At 37.2% G+C, this 16,085-nt stretch overlaps 2 protein-coding genes across 2 annotated transcripts in view; both read left to right on the forward strand.

Annotated features, from left to right (window-relative positions):
* Positions 1-10,528, forward strand: part of LOC139697370 (uncharacterized) — a 37,737-nt gene extending 27,209 nt beyond the window's left edge. Inside the window, exons 8-11 of the mRNA XM_071596050.1 lie at positions 3,401-3,575; positions 6,223-6,339; positions 7,788-7,924; positions 10,186-10,528. Coding sequence (XP_071452151.1) covers positions 3,401-3,575; positions 6,223-6,339; positions 7,788-7,924; positions 10,186-10,527 — 771 coding nt within the window. The 3' untranslated portion in view covers position 10,528. The remainder of the gene's footprint in view (positions 1-3,400; positions 3,576-6,222; positions 6,340-7,787; positions 7,925-10,185) is intronic.
* A 74-nt stretch (positions 10,529-10,602) lies between these two features.
* On the forward strand, positions 10,603-15,870 carry LOC139690564 (uncharacterized). The gene is made up of 6 exons (XM_071588040.1): positions 10,603-11,247; positions 11,852-12,113; positions 12,324-12,513; positions 13,213-13,329; positions 14,084-14,220; positions 14,907-15,870. The coding sequence occupies exons 2-6, from the start codon at positions 11,919-11,921 to the stop codon at positions 15,213-15,215; spliced, it is 948 nt and encodes a 315-aa protein (XP_071444141.1). The 5' UTR covers positions 10,603-11,247; positions 11,852-11,918; the 3' UTR covers positions 15,216-15,870.
* The last annotated feature ends 215 nt before the right edge of the window (positions 15,871-16,085 follow it).

Genomic DNA, 16,085 nt, shown 5'->3' on the forward strand with positions numbered 1-16,085 from the left:
ACTCATCACCGATCGCCTACATTGACCTTACCTTTCTACCTTCCTCTCCTTTCTTGGTCTCTCTTTCCAACGCCCACTTCCTTCATGCGCAAGCGTCGAGTCACGGTTCAGTGTAGGAGTCGCACGTTAACAATAGGCTCCGTATTGGGAGAAAACTTTTTTGACACCGCACGAAAGGCCCAGGCCTAAGCCCTTTATTGCCATTGTGATAATTTGAGATCGGTAACTTTCCATATATATTTAAAATATGCATGAAAATAGACTCAATAAAACGGGGAAATGGGTACTATGAGTAAGAAAGGCATTTATGTTATCAGTAACGTAGACTTGAAAGCAGTATACGATAAACTTTCCGCACAAATATTGATTCAGCAGTTTGAAAATCAAGATAACAGTTCGTTTATTACTATAGCAAGCTGCTCTTTTTTTAACTTTCAGATGTTACCTATCTTCTCTCACTTAGTATACATTGCAAAATAGAAATATGACCACCTTCCTAGAGGCTATATAGGGCATGTAAGGAACACGTGTTCAATCAATCATCAATGTTAAATCCAATATATCAAAGTCACCACTGTCCCTTTCAAGTATTATTGATATTCTTTTGAGTATTATCAGATTCTTTATCTCTGCATTAAACCTTCTCACGTCTATTTTTATTGCCAAGTCCTTCTCACCTGGAATGCGATATATTTCCTGTCTGGTTTCTTACACCGCTTCGGAAAAATGTTATTATATCAGCATACCAATAATACTTTCTTAGTTTTAATTTAGAGTCACTTATAAAATAGTATTAATGTAGATAAAGCCTTAGGCTTATAAAATAGTAGCTCTATAGATACAAAGCGACTCTTTTGAATTAAAACTAAAAAATTAATTTAATTTCAAATTCTAAATTAAAAATATAACATCAGCCATGAAAAGGCATTGATGGCATTTTGCCTGAATGCCCGGGGTCTAATGATAATGCCAGCGATAATGGAAAGAGATAAACAGGCCGGAGAGAATCCTTTCCCCTGATTGGTGGAATGGCCTTCGTACCGCAAAAATAGATGGATTAATATTATTTGTCTACCCTAGTGTGCGGATAGCTCTGTCACCAGTGTGGTATAGACGCGAGTCATTAACTCTTGTGCAAAGGTTTGGGAAAGTATTGAGAAATCAATTACCTGTCACTTGAGCAGTGAGTTTTCATACCAACGTTTTTCCAAGCACTAGTTATGAATTAAGTAATTATCTGTGAGACAGCTTTCACGCTCTAACATCGCCAACTCGGCTCGCCATCGCCTAATAGTCACAATGACCCTTGTGTCGGACCATCTTGATATAAGCATTTCCTGAAATTCAAAAAAACATCAATTCCTCTTATCGCAGAAAATTCACTTTTGCAAAAACATTGAATAATTTGTCTCCAATTTTCATTTTTACACCTTAAATTAGCATGCAAAATTTAATTTTGATTTTTTCCTCCTCCTTTAAGCGTACAACCAGGCTATGAGGTCTTCATATGACCTCAGTGGCACACTTCATTCTCCATCAAACCCACTAATTCAACATGATGGAAAATACCCTAATTCTGCATGCAGCTTGGTCAACTAAGTTAATTGTTCTATTTTGTCACATTTTTACTCTCCCGTCCAAATTTCCAACTATAGCAATAACTATTTATAGATACGATTTACATACGATATTCCGCTTGATTTGCCGGAAGAGTTAATGACAAATACCTATTGATGTATCGCCGTCAACTGATCAAAAGGCAACGAATTTAATTAGAAATAATACGGGCAATCGAAGTCTTTACTACTTTCAATCGAATGCATGATATTGCCGACCCCGGTGGCGGCGGGGTAACGTCCTCGTCTGCCTCGGCGGGGTAACGTCTCATTCCAAGGGTCGCGGGTTCGATTCCCACCTAGTTGAGTTTCGCTCCATCTAGGGCTTGGGTGTTTGTAAATGTGACCATTGTTATCGTTATTAACAGTTCGATGTAAAGGCCAAAATGTGCTGTTTTCGGACTAATACTGAATAAATAAATAAAAATAAATAAATTGGAGTACTATCCCAAGTATTCTACGAGAGTTTCGTCAATTTCGTGGATGCTTTTATGATGGAATATTAGCAATACACAATGATTCGAATAATTCTTATTTTTTAATATTTCTATTTTTCCCGCCACCACTTATAATGTAGAATGCAATACATTCGGATTGCACAATACATTGCAATTACATCACAATACATTACAATACATTGCAATGCAATACATTGCAATTGCCATCCACACCAAAAAGTAAATGAGTCGTCGTTTCTACCTGTTATTACACAGGCTAGCGTTTACGCGCAGAGTATGATGACTTAAAATATAAATTCTAGCATCCACATTGGTATTAAAAATCTCAGCCTTTTAAATTTGTCTCTCCCTTGTATTTAAATACATTTTTAAGTAGCCCTTCGCATTTTAACGATCGTTAAATATGAAGTAAACGGGGATGATATTGTTTGAAAATGATTTGGCATCACTCTTGTTATATTCAAGAACTTTAATAAATTTTGCCTTAAAATTTGATCGTAAGGAAATAATATAAACAGAATATTCGTTTTACTTGACCTTGAAAAATAAAGTGACTTCAGCGAAGGTTCAGCCAATTTTCCATAATATGACTTCGTTTCATAAGAAAAAAGGCCAATTAGTACAATGCAGCAAAACTCGAACGTAACGATTGGTGTGTTCTCCAATCGAGCTATCTAATCTGCTCATCGAAGGCTGCGGCAGCGGTATTTCCGCCGTTCACAATATGAGCCCTTCCCCTGATTTACATCATTCAATCATTTATTTTATAGTGGGACTATATACGAGCCACTAGTTCAGGAACAGCGAAAAACTCTTCCCTCTCTCAACGTAAATTAGCGATTGGTTTTCCAATGCGGGAGCGTAGCGCAGTATTAGGGAGGATGTCATTGGTTCTGAGGAGTAACACACCTCTCTAATCAGACCCTAAAGACAGCATCACTAAGCGTAATTGTGTCCACGTGTCAGCTCAGAACAAATGAATCATGACCGAGTTACTCTTTTTTAGACCCGAGCGACTCTTTCCTGTTCGCATCTAAAAATTCAAGAATCGTTCAAGGGTGACGTGCGCTATATTACAATTTGATTTTACTGAGGCAATCAGGGCGCATTCGCCCCAAAATGTAAAGTATTTAGTAAAAGTGCGGACTCATGTGGCGTTTGACGATACGACCTTAAAGACTTCGAGAATGACTTCGGATCGATTTTGAATTGCTGTTGGGTATTCGATTCTTATTTCCTTGCCTGCATCGGAGCGTATCTCTCACGGAGATACGAGGAGATATAAACGACGTCGCTTCAATAAACCGATTTCCTTCTATTTGGTAGATACCCGTTTACCGCGGTGCCTCTCGCCCCCTGCTACATCAGCCGGAGAATGATTATTACTACGGGAAGGACGGTTTCGGAGACGTGGTATACGATGACCCGCCAAAGGTGGAGGACTACCTGAAGAAGGAGCACGCCGTGAACGCCCTCATCAGGATGGCAACAGAAAATCCAGGTGATTGCGGTGACAAAGTAATGATCCTAAAACTTAGTCACGCCTTGTTTGGCGACAAGAATGTAATTTTCTTTGGATGATTTAACTTATTTTTTCAACAAATTAATTTCGGAGACAACTATCGTATATGATGCTCATTGAAATAAATATTTTTCGCAGTGAGACTACACTGGACAAAACCACTCTTAACTCATATATTTTCGCGGAACGGAGTAGAATTTCCATTTTTTCAGTGCATTCGATGCCCAAATCCGTAGACCACCCCGTGCCAGGACTTCGAGGGGAATTCTATGATCGAAAATGGTCGTAAACTTGGGTTTCGAAGGAAATAAATGAACGCACTCAAAGGTATAACATATCATTGAATGAAAGACAATATCCCTCGATTATTAAAAAAATATTAACCAAATTAACTAAATTTACAAAATAAGTCCCAACTTTTTGGCTGTTTTTTTCGATTTGATTTTTAAAAGTCAAGAATTAATTTTCCACCTACAATGAAGTGGCAATCGATCATCATGGCGTGAATCTCCTCTACGTTCCCTCTTTTTCAAGCAATAGATACCAAACTTTCAAATATCAACTGTTTCAAGGAGGTACTGAGTTTCAAATGTTGGGAAAATTTTTCGAACAGGAGGCTCTCCTGGTTAGTTGGTGGGGAATACGTATATTTTATGATCCGCTTCCAAATAACATTGCAATTCCAGATTTTGGCAAAAGTTCCAAATCACAATTCGACATTTTCCCGAGCCAAAATTGGTGTTTCTACGATTTTTCATTGCAATAGGCTGCAGTTTACATGAAATGTGTTAATATTATGAATTTATAACAAGAAATTTATATCTCTTAGAGCTAATTGCATTATTTGTTTGTTTATATAGGGAAATAACTTGAGAAAAATGTTTCTCGTACATCGACAGCTGCTGGAGTGGGACTAAAATAAATCAACTCAATTCTTTGTCCACGGAAAATGAGGTACTACAGTGTACACTTTCCTGAAACCAAAAACAGAGGAAAAATCTGATCGATTCCAATTTTACTGGAGTTTTGCAGGATTTTGAGTATCAATAATTTTGACGGATGGTTTCAACTACGGTGTGATCATTTTTTTAAAGATATTAAGCAAATAGATTTCGCAGGTAGTGCATCTTGGCAAATGGTGATTTCAGAATCTCCGAGTCGGACCAAGAGCAATAATTTCGGATTTGTGTGTGTCCACCCGCGCGTATTGGTGTCGACTGAGTACGAGACTCCCACGACGCCGTGACGATCCTTGCGCCTCTGCACAGAACCAGAAACTGGAGGTGTAGGGCTAAACAAGGATCCATATAGGGTTGCCTAAATTCAAGGATCACGCCGTAGCTCATTAAAACAAAAACGTACTCTAGATATTTTTTCGATCCTTGGCCGATTGACGTCACAATGTGAGATCCGATGATAGGAATTTCCCTTTCAAACTCACTAGCTAGCTCCGACGAAATTTTCCATCAGCCGAACTACGCTGTCAGATCCAGCGAATAAAAGCGCATTGGGCGGCAGGGAGCCACGATAAATTCAGTCAATTTGGCCACCCAGATTAGAGGAGACCGAAGTGAATCTCAAGGCAGTCAGAGAGAGAGAGAGAGAGACTGAGTTCACCCTCTGGTGCACCCCATGCCCCTTATCCACCCGATTGCTAGAAAAGTGGAAAATACATCCCAGCATTCAAATTCAGGCGCCATTATTTGAGAAAGAGGGTATGAATATTTTCCAAATCGCATTGCACTCGACGAATTATGAAGAAAAGTACCGTAAACAGATTTATTATCTACTAAAACATTGAGCCAACTCGAGGGGTTTGGTTTTTAAGGGTCTTCTGTGAATTAAGACTTTTCGGGCGCTGCACCAGGTGATTACGACGTTTCGATGATAGACCCTGCCATCTTCCTCAGGGCATTTGACTGTCCTATCAACATTTCATACCTTCTGTCATACCCTCAAACTGGGGTCAAGTCGTCAGGCGTTGACGCGTCGGAAATCATTAAGTAACCATGGGTCTGTTTCTCAAAACTACTAGTCGATTCGCAGGTCCTCTGAAAGCAGCCTAAAATTTACGTAGTATAAAAATTTCAAAATCGTATATTGTGCACTATATGCGATTATTGAATGCTATATCACTTATTATCATCAGCAGACTATATACTTGCACATTACCAGGACTTGTTAACCTGTTTTTATCTTTGAGGAACGGTACCCTGGTGAAACACTCGATAAGTCTTCACTCAAGATTATAACTAATAAACTGTCACCTATCAAGGAATGATTTTGGATTTAGACTCCATGCAATCGCCTAATCAGTCTACGATAACTTAAATTATTATTAAGTATTTAAATATTTCTATTAAAAAAATTTACAGAATTTAGGTACAGAAAATTGCAACTTCAAATTTTTGGAATGGCTGAAAGGAAACCCTAAAAGGAAAAACCCACAACGTTCATCTTCCTTGAACAAATATCATATTAAAAAGTTTGTGTGTCATTACTAAGGTCGTGACCATTGATATCAGGGTTTTCGCGGTGGAATAGCAGATTAAGAAGTCTTTCAATTATTTATTCTGGTAGCTAATTAATAAACTCTTCAATAACCTCATCCCTTCTTTCTTCATAGGTGAAATTACCCTGGTGGCATTGGGACCGCTTACCAACGTGGCATTGGCGGTGAGAATGGATCCAACATTCCTTAACAAACTTAAACGGCTGGTTGTGTTAGGCGGAAGTGTGAGAGGCAAGTATCCCTTGGTTGCTGCCTTCAATCTCCGATTAATCTAGAGGCAGAGTGAAAACAGTGTACCCGGGATTCGAATGCTGGATATTTTAATTCCCTGAAGGGTGTTTTTAACATTTACATCCACCAGTCATCTCAATAAAGCCAAAACTTCAATTCTTTCATCATTAATGCGAACTAAATGTTTTCGCTTGCGATCTCACTACGTGTAAACCGCATAAAACACCAATGTATCTAGTTCACATATAAATCTCTGGAATTTTGGAAATCTTAAATGTCTCAGGGGTGTCACGTACTCACGTAACCTTCTGAAAATTTGAAGAACCGAGATTCTAATTCTGCTAAATGTATACGATTTTTATCCTAAGTCTCCACTCATTTGTGCCAGGGGGATTTATTTGTTCGTTATTTTACCATTGGACTCTTTTCGAGATTTCAACACCCCTTCATTACTGGCTCGATGCAATGAATCCGAAGTCTCTAACCGCAGAAAAAAATGATCTTAATTGCTTGAGAACGTAATGACTGTAAATTCACTTGCCCCTAGTGGGATATTTCACGGACCATCATTTGTTTTCTTAATTTTAACCAAAGTATATAATTGATCTCGACATTCTCGGTGGAACGAACGACGTCCTGTTTGACAAGTAACAGAGTAGTCAGAACGTGGCCATGGAAAAAAATTCTCCTGAATTTATCGAAGTTCATTTCTGTTTCTGTTATTTAACGTATATTTTACATCAACACCAGGGCACTCTATACAAGAGGAAAGAGTTTCGTTAATATCCCGCTGATTGGCATGAATTCTATTCGATAACTGAACTTCACGCCTCAAGTTTTGCTGAAACGTCAATTTGTATAAAAGTGAGTGGCCAGTCACACTCGTGTGCAGTTTTTCCTTTAGAAAATGCGCACGAACAATTTTCATCCTTACCATTCAAATTAAGATTGAAGATTTACCCACACTGGTAATATCTTTGTTCGCGATAGTTTTGTGAGTGGAGAAAACATTCACATAATGCAATGGACTTTAATAGCACCAAGAGTGGGTATAATTACTGAGAAGTTAAGAAAAAGAGAAATTTCTTTTGAATACAATTAAAATATTCCAGGATACTGACTGAAGAAATAATTGCAAGTCACGATTGGTATTCTAGCAGAATCAAGAATTTTCGTCGACATAGATATTTGCTCTTTATCCGTTTCTCATTGGATTATTAGCGCTTGCGAATGAAGTGTGATTAAAAGGGGACAATTACGCAACCCGTCCGTTTGATCTGTCTCCAAAAATATCACCCTTGAACTTAAGGTCATCCTTATCGGGAAAACGTAAAAAAATCAATCCCAATGCTTAAAGCATGGGCCAAATATATTTTAATATCTTTCTTTTAAATTCATTGTAGTTAGAACCAATTCTCAAATGACTTTACTATTTTAATTTCCTGAAGGCATCGGAAACATCTTTCCTGGAGTTGAATTCAACTTCTACTACGACCCACATGCAGCTCAAATTGTCTTCAATTCTACCAGCAAGCCCATTTGTCTGTTTCCATGGGAAGCAGCTCTGGACTCTACATTAACAGCAGTAAGTACTAAATTTAAAATGGATCTATTACCTTGCCTGGACACGCTCCATTTCTTTTAACTCCAAATCGATTAAAATCTCATAACTGAGGCATTTTAGCAATCAAGCGAAAAGACAAATTTTCATTCAATAAAAACTACAATCAACGCACCTTGAAATGATTATTTTGAATAGAGTAAAATATTAGCCAATAAACTACCATATCGATGAATGTGAAGGGCAAGCCAATTCTGAGGGAATTCCAGCGGATATTGGGAGAATTTCCGAATTAATATTTTTTCTTTCGCACACCAGAGAGTATTCCCTATTTCGTAAATGAATGTTATTAAACACATTATTTAAGCTAAAGGTAGATTTTTTGAAGTAATACCGCAGTGGCAAGTGAAAGGAATAGGTATTTATAATGAGGCTTTGAAAAAAATAGTAATACTGAATAATTTATTTAAAATTAATCTAAAATTATAGTATAAAAATTGATGATATATTAAGAACACTTTAAAATATACTCGTATCTCAGCAACCTAATTCCATAAATGTTTTCTACCTCATAGCTATTTCTTTTACCTAACGATCCTTTCCTTTAATTTTGGGATTCCCTACTTTGGTACGACCAATAATCTACTTCTACGAAAGCTTTATCGTACATATAATTATCATTATGTCAACAAGATAATTTGATTCCGTTGTAAATATAAAAAAATCTAATTAACCGCTGGACCATTTCGATTGACTTTTTCTTATAATTTACAAGGTCTGTCCCAAATTAGTAGAACTGTGTCGATTAAAAAAAATTATTGCTGGAATTGATTACTTCACTCAAGCGTCTTCGGACTAGCACCCTTTTACTTCCACACGCTGCTGCCAGCGAGTTTTCTACGCCTCGTGCGCCCTCTGGAAGATGACGCCTGGAATGCTGCTAAGCTCCCTCGTCACTCCCTGATATAACGCTTCCACCGAGCCGTGGTGACGTCCTTTCAGCACGGATTTGAGGCGGGGAAAGAGGAAGAAGTCTGGAGGGGTATTGTCTAAAAAATTTGTATCCTCATCCACATGATTGAGAAGCTCTTGGTAGATCCACGTGCGAGTTTCCTTTTGTTCATCCGGGAGTGCTCGCGGCATCAACTTCGCACACACCTTTCTAATGCTCATGTTTCGGGTCAAAAGTCGATGCACATCACTGATAAGGATGCCAAGCTCATCAAAAAACTATGCAAACATATAATCTGTGATCCCTGTCCAACAAAGCCTCTTTCAATATTTTCGTTACTTTGAGGTCGAGGGCGTCCTGAACGTTCGGCATCTTCAACACCTTCTCTGCCCTTGCGAAACAACTTGTGTCACTAAAAACACCCGATCTACCCATGGCGTTATCAGCCTAAGCTGCCTTGAGCATGTCATGAGTCTGTTTCCTGGATTCGCCCAGTTTCATGCAAAATTTGATGGCATAGCGCTGTTACAATAACCCGTTCGTTACGGAGCGTTACGACGTAATGTTATAAAGGTTTCGCAAATGAACGGTCCCTACTCCGCAAAAACTGGGAGCCAACTACCAACGGCCTCCAGCCTATCCTGAAATTCCCCTCCTCGAGCACATCCAGAGAAACCGCCGCCCTTCCGTCCGTCAATCCGGGAAAAAATAAGTCACACTACTTTTGGGACATACCTTGACAGATTTTTTTGATTAATACGCTATGTCTTCCGGATTATATAAGAAGTAAGTTTAGAGACAATTGACGTATGAACCAACAGTATGAATCTATAAACCACGTACAAGAAAAGTAAATGGGCACGGGATGAGGTTCGCAGCTTGGCAAGTTTGGTAGGAGATAGCCCACACTTATCATCTATCAGAAGTGATTACAATTTGGTTCACTACATATACTTTCAATCGACTATTCCACTAAGATTTGAGTGATACCACAATCTGTTAAGATTTTCTCTCCACGTTTGGCAACAGCACCCAGATTGGGTGCATTGTCGAGGTTCGGTATAGCAAAATTGAGACCATGTTGATGTTATCCACGTCAATGCAAGCGCCTTTTATGTGCTGGCACTTCTTGATAACTCTCAATCCTCTAAGTTAACGTTAGCACTGGCCACCATTATTCACTCTGAGGATTATCTGCAGCGTTATGCTCAATGAGTTCATGTGTAATTTTTACATTAATATTCGCCAAAGATGCATTATTTATTACCGCATACCATAATGATTTCATAATAACGACCAAAACTTTTTTCTCTTGTTTTCTTCTCTCTTCCAGGATTGGAGAAAGAACATTCTAGGTAACATAGAAAATCCGAATGTGTCATTGCTGAACAAAACGGAGCATATGGAAAACTATACGAAAGATTTTTGGCTGATTTCTGATGGATTTGCCACCGCTGCAGTTCTTCGCCCTGACTTGATATTACCTCATGCTACGGAACTAGAATGTGGGAGCAGAAAATTTTACGTCAGCATTGAATCAGAAGGGATTAACACTAAAGGAATAGTCTTGGTTGACTATAAGAACCTTACAATGAGAATGGCTAATGCAGAAATAGTCGATCATATAGACCGAGATAAATTCAAGGCACTTATCTTGAGTAGCGTCCGTAGCTAGACTTGAGTGTCTCTTAAGCACGGCATATAGTACGTAAACTATAGTTTACGCATTACTCACGTTAATGACATCATCGCCATACGACGGACCATTGGTCTGAAAATAATCCTCGCCAGCTGTATGTACACAAATACTATATACTTTATCCATTCTTCATGCACTTAAATCCTTTATCTGTAATTCAGAAAATTTTAGTATTTTCAGGAGAAAGTTCTAGTTCATATGCACCTTGCTAATGGCCTCTTTAAATCGCGCCATTTTTTACTAAATGACCAAACAATTCACTCACGACAAGCGTGGCTACACGTTATGAAAATATCTTAAACCACAAAGTGAAATATATAGGTATTTTGAGGGATTATTCTCGAGATATTGAAACACATTAATTGTACACCTTCTCAATTTTAAAATTTGGAAAATAGTAAACGCTAAAACTGAGAGCGCCTCTTAAATTCATTGGTTCAATTAATTTATATTGCTGTGCGAAGCCCGAGTAAGTGGCCTTTAAAAACGAATGAGGAGGTTTTGTCGATTCTCTGCGAAAGAGGCTCAAAAATGGGTTTTAATCAGTTCATTTAGAATTTTAAATGATACCTTATTCGAGCAATTTCGTCATAGTTCCCTTTATTTTAAGCATGAAATTCATAGTTCGCCGAACCGTGTGACCTTCGCAAATTCATGTTTGCAAAGAATCAACGCCAGGAAAAAATCTAGAGCTTGGTAAGCTATGATAAAAAATGTTTCCCTGTAATACGAAGTATTTCACATTTTCCAGGTGTATTTATTTTAGAATTTAGTCTTCAAAGAATCTGCCATCGCACTCGGGTTATTCGCATGGAACAATTAATATCATTTTGCTGAAGGGCAGAGCCCCATTTTTAGATACGCATAGGTGATTTATGGATAGGGGTGGGAGCCCCGAATACTTTATTTCATTTTATCTCTTTGTGTTATTTGTACTGTATATTACCAAAGGTCCCGTTGTCTTAAATTGCTTTGAGTTACTTTTTACAATATTATTCTCGCCTTTCAATTTTTCTCTTCTGCAAAACTGACCCTCAACCGGTTTCAGATTCATGACCAGAGGTGGTTCATCATCAAAATTTCAATCACTGCATATAACATTATTTCTATAAGTTCTAATCTTCTCATTGGAAACCTTGATATTTCCTTGCCTGGCTTATTTTGTTAGTTTTTTTTGATGGATTTATAGTGTGTTTTATTATGTACCTAATATTTGTTACCCGTTTGTATTTTTTGTAATGCTATTCTTATCAAATAAAAATATTTTCTAAATGTCACCTAAATATTTAATCATTCGCAGGATAAGATTCTCCTTCTGACATTTGTTATGCCACACTAACAGCCAGAAGTGTATTGGAATCAAGAAAATGTCACCACAAAATATGATGATAGTAGATTTGGATGCTGGAACAGATGATGCTCACGCATTGCTCATGCTCTTGGCAGCAGATAAACGACAAGAAATTAAACTCATGGGAGTGACTTGCGTTAATGGCAACACATCCATGAAAAATGTGTGCCTTAATGTGTTGCGAATTTTAAGGAGTGTAAACCGGCTAGATGTAAGGGATGATGTCAGTAGAACCATTAAGCAAATTCTTTTCAGTAGCGAATGTGTATTATTTAAAATCTATCGCAAGATCATTCAGTATGTGCTTAATCATTAATCAAAACATTATTAATAAAATGCTTGCCCTGCAGTCTAAAGCAAAAAAAAAAGTTCTAATGATGTTCATTATCAATGCTATCTCATCAGATTACATTTTTTGCAGATTCCTGTTTTTTGTGGTGCTGTCGACCCACTTATTTTACCGAATCCGGCTGCCCCAATCGTTTCCTTTCCCAGTTTCCATGGGTCAGATGGCTTTGGGGATGCAAACCTCCCCAATCCACCAGATATAAATTTGGTGAAATCTGAAAATGCCATTTGTGCCCTAAATAGAATAGTATCAGAGAATCCAGGTCAGTTGTTCTTACTGATGTCAAATTTAGCGTGAGCTAGTACTGAACTGTTTGTAAGCTCTTATAATTTGAAATGTGGTCTACATTCAACACTTCCCCATTTTCAGTAGCTGAAAGGTCGTTAATTTCAACTGGTATTTAGTTGGGCATATAAGTATTTTGGTATTTTGTTAAAAAGGGACACTGCATAATGTAATTCTAAGAGTTTCTTGTTCGTTTGGTAGCTGATTATTTTAATGTTTCCTCATGCTTTCTGGGAATAAGTAATTTTTAGCTGAAGCAGTATCTCTTCCTTGCTGCTGTTCATTTTCGGAATGATTGTTTTTAATAATGAGGGAGGAATTGGAAGCAGGAATACTGGAAGTTCTTTATAGTTCTTTTACTGTGCAGTGTCTTGTATAATTCTTTTACTGTGCAGTGAACAAATTTGAATAAGCATAAAAATATACCAACTCTGTTTTCCAGAATAAGTAATTATCTTAGCTGATGGTTGCTATAATGTTTATCCTTCAGGATTATCTCGAGGCTATCTTAATTTAAAACTCTATGATCATCCAAAAACTAACATAGATGGCATTGATTTAACTTCCTTAGTGGCTTTAAAATCTACTCACATGCATACACACATTTATAGTACAAACTATATGAATATGATTTCCAATAAATTTATAAATAAAGCATTGAATAATCTTGTTTCAGGACAGTTGACACTGGTGTGTCTGGGACCTCTGACAAATATTGCTTTAGCCATAAAGACATTTCCCAATTTTTTAACCCAAGTAAGAGATGTCTATATTATGGGGGGAAACTCATCAGGTAATAATTATTGTGTACCTGCATCTTTTTTCTAATAGTTTAAAATACTTCATTCATGGTTATGGCATGCTGTGTTTTGATGCTAAGATATAATAATTATGGTAAACTTAAAGCTTAATGTTCTAAATTTAGAGTTTTCTATGACAATATTATTAGACTTGATCAGATCATACACCAGCTGAAATGATTTTTCACTTTATTATTAAACTAAATTAGAGCCACATGCATGGCTATATGAGTGTAGTTTGGGTATTACTCTCGGCACTATTCTGTGACCTGAGGTTACCAACAGTCCATCCCAGGATGAGTTTTCGTTGCTACTTTCTAATATCCCCAGAATATGTGAAATAGCTCACCTTTATATCTCTGCATTCCTTCCTTGATTACATTGGTCATAAAATGGTCAATTTAATTGTAATTTGTAATCTGGATAGTTTCCAACTTCATTTATATTGCCTTATTTACTTTTAAAATGTAAGTACAAACCATTTTTTTCAATAAGTAGAGGAAAAATGAAGTGCCTTATTGCCTTTCTTGTTTGTGATATACAGCAATCCCTGGATGGCTTAAATGTCTGATGACTGCCATCCACTTGAGTATGTTTGGTGGGTTGAAGAAGCATGATCATTTTATATAGATTACATATTTTATTAGATATAGAATTCGATACATATTTTATAGGTGAATCATTGTATAATGTGCTCTTTATTGTGTAATCTACTGAAGTGTTTTTTTCTATTTAAAATTCTATTAGGCTTGGGAAATATGACTCCATCAGCAGAATTCAATTTTTTTCACGATCCAGAATCTGCACATATTGTTTTAGAATGTGCACAAAAACCCTTGGTCATCCTTCCATGGGAAGCATGTCTCAATAGAGGCATATCATTTGTAAGTCGTTTTTGCTGATGTCATTATATGTCATTTAGAAATTGAACCTCCAAATTTTGGTTTTGGAAAATAAATGGCCATCAATTCTGAAAATGGGGGTAGGAGGGAGAGTGAAAATAGTATGATAGGAAGATCACCGAGAACTAAAAGGAATCATACACTTACATGCTATTTTACTGATCACTTCACAACCAGTCACTGCTTCATAACCAATAATTTCATGGTTGATCCAGCATTTGATTCTAGCAAAAATCAACTAATGCATGATAAAACTGTCAAGTTTTTGGCTGAAAAAATACCTATCAAACCTACATTAAATGAATTTGGATAATTTTAATCTCTGTTGGCAATTAGTCAATAATTTGTTATTGCTGATGAATAGCCTAAGAGTGGTTGAGTGATTATTGGAATTGGATCTTATTTGGCAACTCCTAAATCTTCTGCTGCATCAATGGAAGAAAATTGAATTATGGAGTTCTCATTTCGACTAGTTCTTTTATTCTCTTCTTCTACTCTTTCTCAGAGAAAACTGAACCCTTTCGCAATAAATGACTATTAAATTTTCACAACATACAAAGTTAAAATCACCTGTATCATCGCCATACTGCAGGAGGTTCTGATATGGACAAAATGATTGTCCCTTTGTTGTTATGTCCTAATGCATGCTTATTTTTGCGCACATTTAGGAGTGGAGAAATAAAGTTCTTGGTGCTATTGAAAGTCCCCAAATGGAGCTAATGAATGCAGCGGAGCACGATATTTGGAAGGATTATTCTGAGTGGCTACCATGTGATGCACTGCTTACTGCTGTTGCTTTGCATCCTCAAGCTGGCAAGGGAAAACTCTGCCACATGTCAGTGGAATTAAGCGGTTGGAAAACTAGGGGCCAGTCAGTTATTGACTCCAAACATGGCAAGCCGAATGTGAATTTACTGGAGGAAGTTGACTTGGAAGTTTTGAAAAAGTTACTTATTTTGGCTATGGAGAAATATTAATTGATTTTTTGTGTGATTTGATGCAAATATGAACATAATTATATTTTTGGACATTCAATTCACAAAGAAAAGTGCCCTTATCTATAAATATAGCAGGTGGACAGAAAGTTGGCAGCATGGTAGCCTAGTGATGAAAGCATTAAGCTACAGGGCAGAGGATCCTGGATTCAAATCCCAGTTGATGCCTTAAAACAATCCCATTCGAGAAACCTGATCAGATCAGAGTAATTCTTTGATGCCAGAACATAATGGTGAAAAAGCTGATGGCCCAAAGGAATGAATGCACCCCATCATTTACTAAGTCCTAAGTCATGTGAATTCACAACCCCAGGATATAGTATGTTAATTTCACATACCATTGGATTTATATTAGTTGAAATTGATCTCTGCACTTAAAAACTAACCTTGAGGTTGTTTATTCTGGTGATAGCACAAATTGGAGTTGGGTTTATGAGAGGCTTATCTCGATATTTCACTGTTCCATATGATGGAACTGTTTTGTTGTTATGTGTTATATTTGTGCTCAATCATGCTTAATAAAATTTTATATCATATTAGGTCATCCTCTTCATTCAATTTCACTACTAATGTCATTATCACTATAAGTACTGTGTCTAGCCTGCAAACTTGTAAAATTATGAATAAACATACATGCATTCAGAGAATGTCTGAATCTAATTTACCTTCCCTTCATCTCAATGTATTATACTTTAGGATCTAAGGTTTTCCCGGCATATGGTATTCAAGAAGTTCTCTCGGGTTTCCCACCGGGTCAGGTTGCAGTACACTGACGTTTCGAAGGCTGACTCTGCCATCGTCTTCACCCTGAAGACGATGGCAGACTTCACCCGGAAGCCAATGGTAGAGTCA

Source organism: Hetaerina americana, unplaced genomic scaffold (assembly GCF_022747635.1).
Source record: "Hetaerina americana unplaced genomic scaffold, ioHetAmer1.1.p SCAF_1, whole genome shotgun sequence".
Taxonomy (NCBI): domain Eukaryota; kingdom Metazoa; phylum Arthropoda; class Insecta; order Odonata; family Calopterygidae; genus Hetaerina; species Hetaerina americana.

Coding starts and splice junctions, on each gene's coding strand:
- LOC139690564 (XM_071588040.1), top strand. CDS start 11,919: ATGTCACCACAAAATATGATGATAGTAGATTTGGATGCTGGAACAGAT. Junction 12,514..13,212: donor AATAGTATCAGAGAATCCAG/GTCAGTTGTTCT, acceptor ATCTTGTTTCAG/GACAGTTGACACTGGTGTGT. Junction 14,221..14,906: donor TCAATAGAGGCATATCATTT/GTAAGTCGTTTT, acceptor GCGCACATTTAG/GAGTGGAGAAATAAAGTTCT.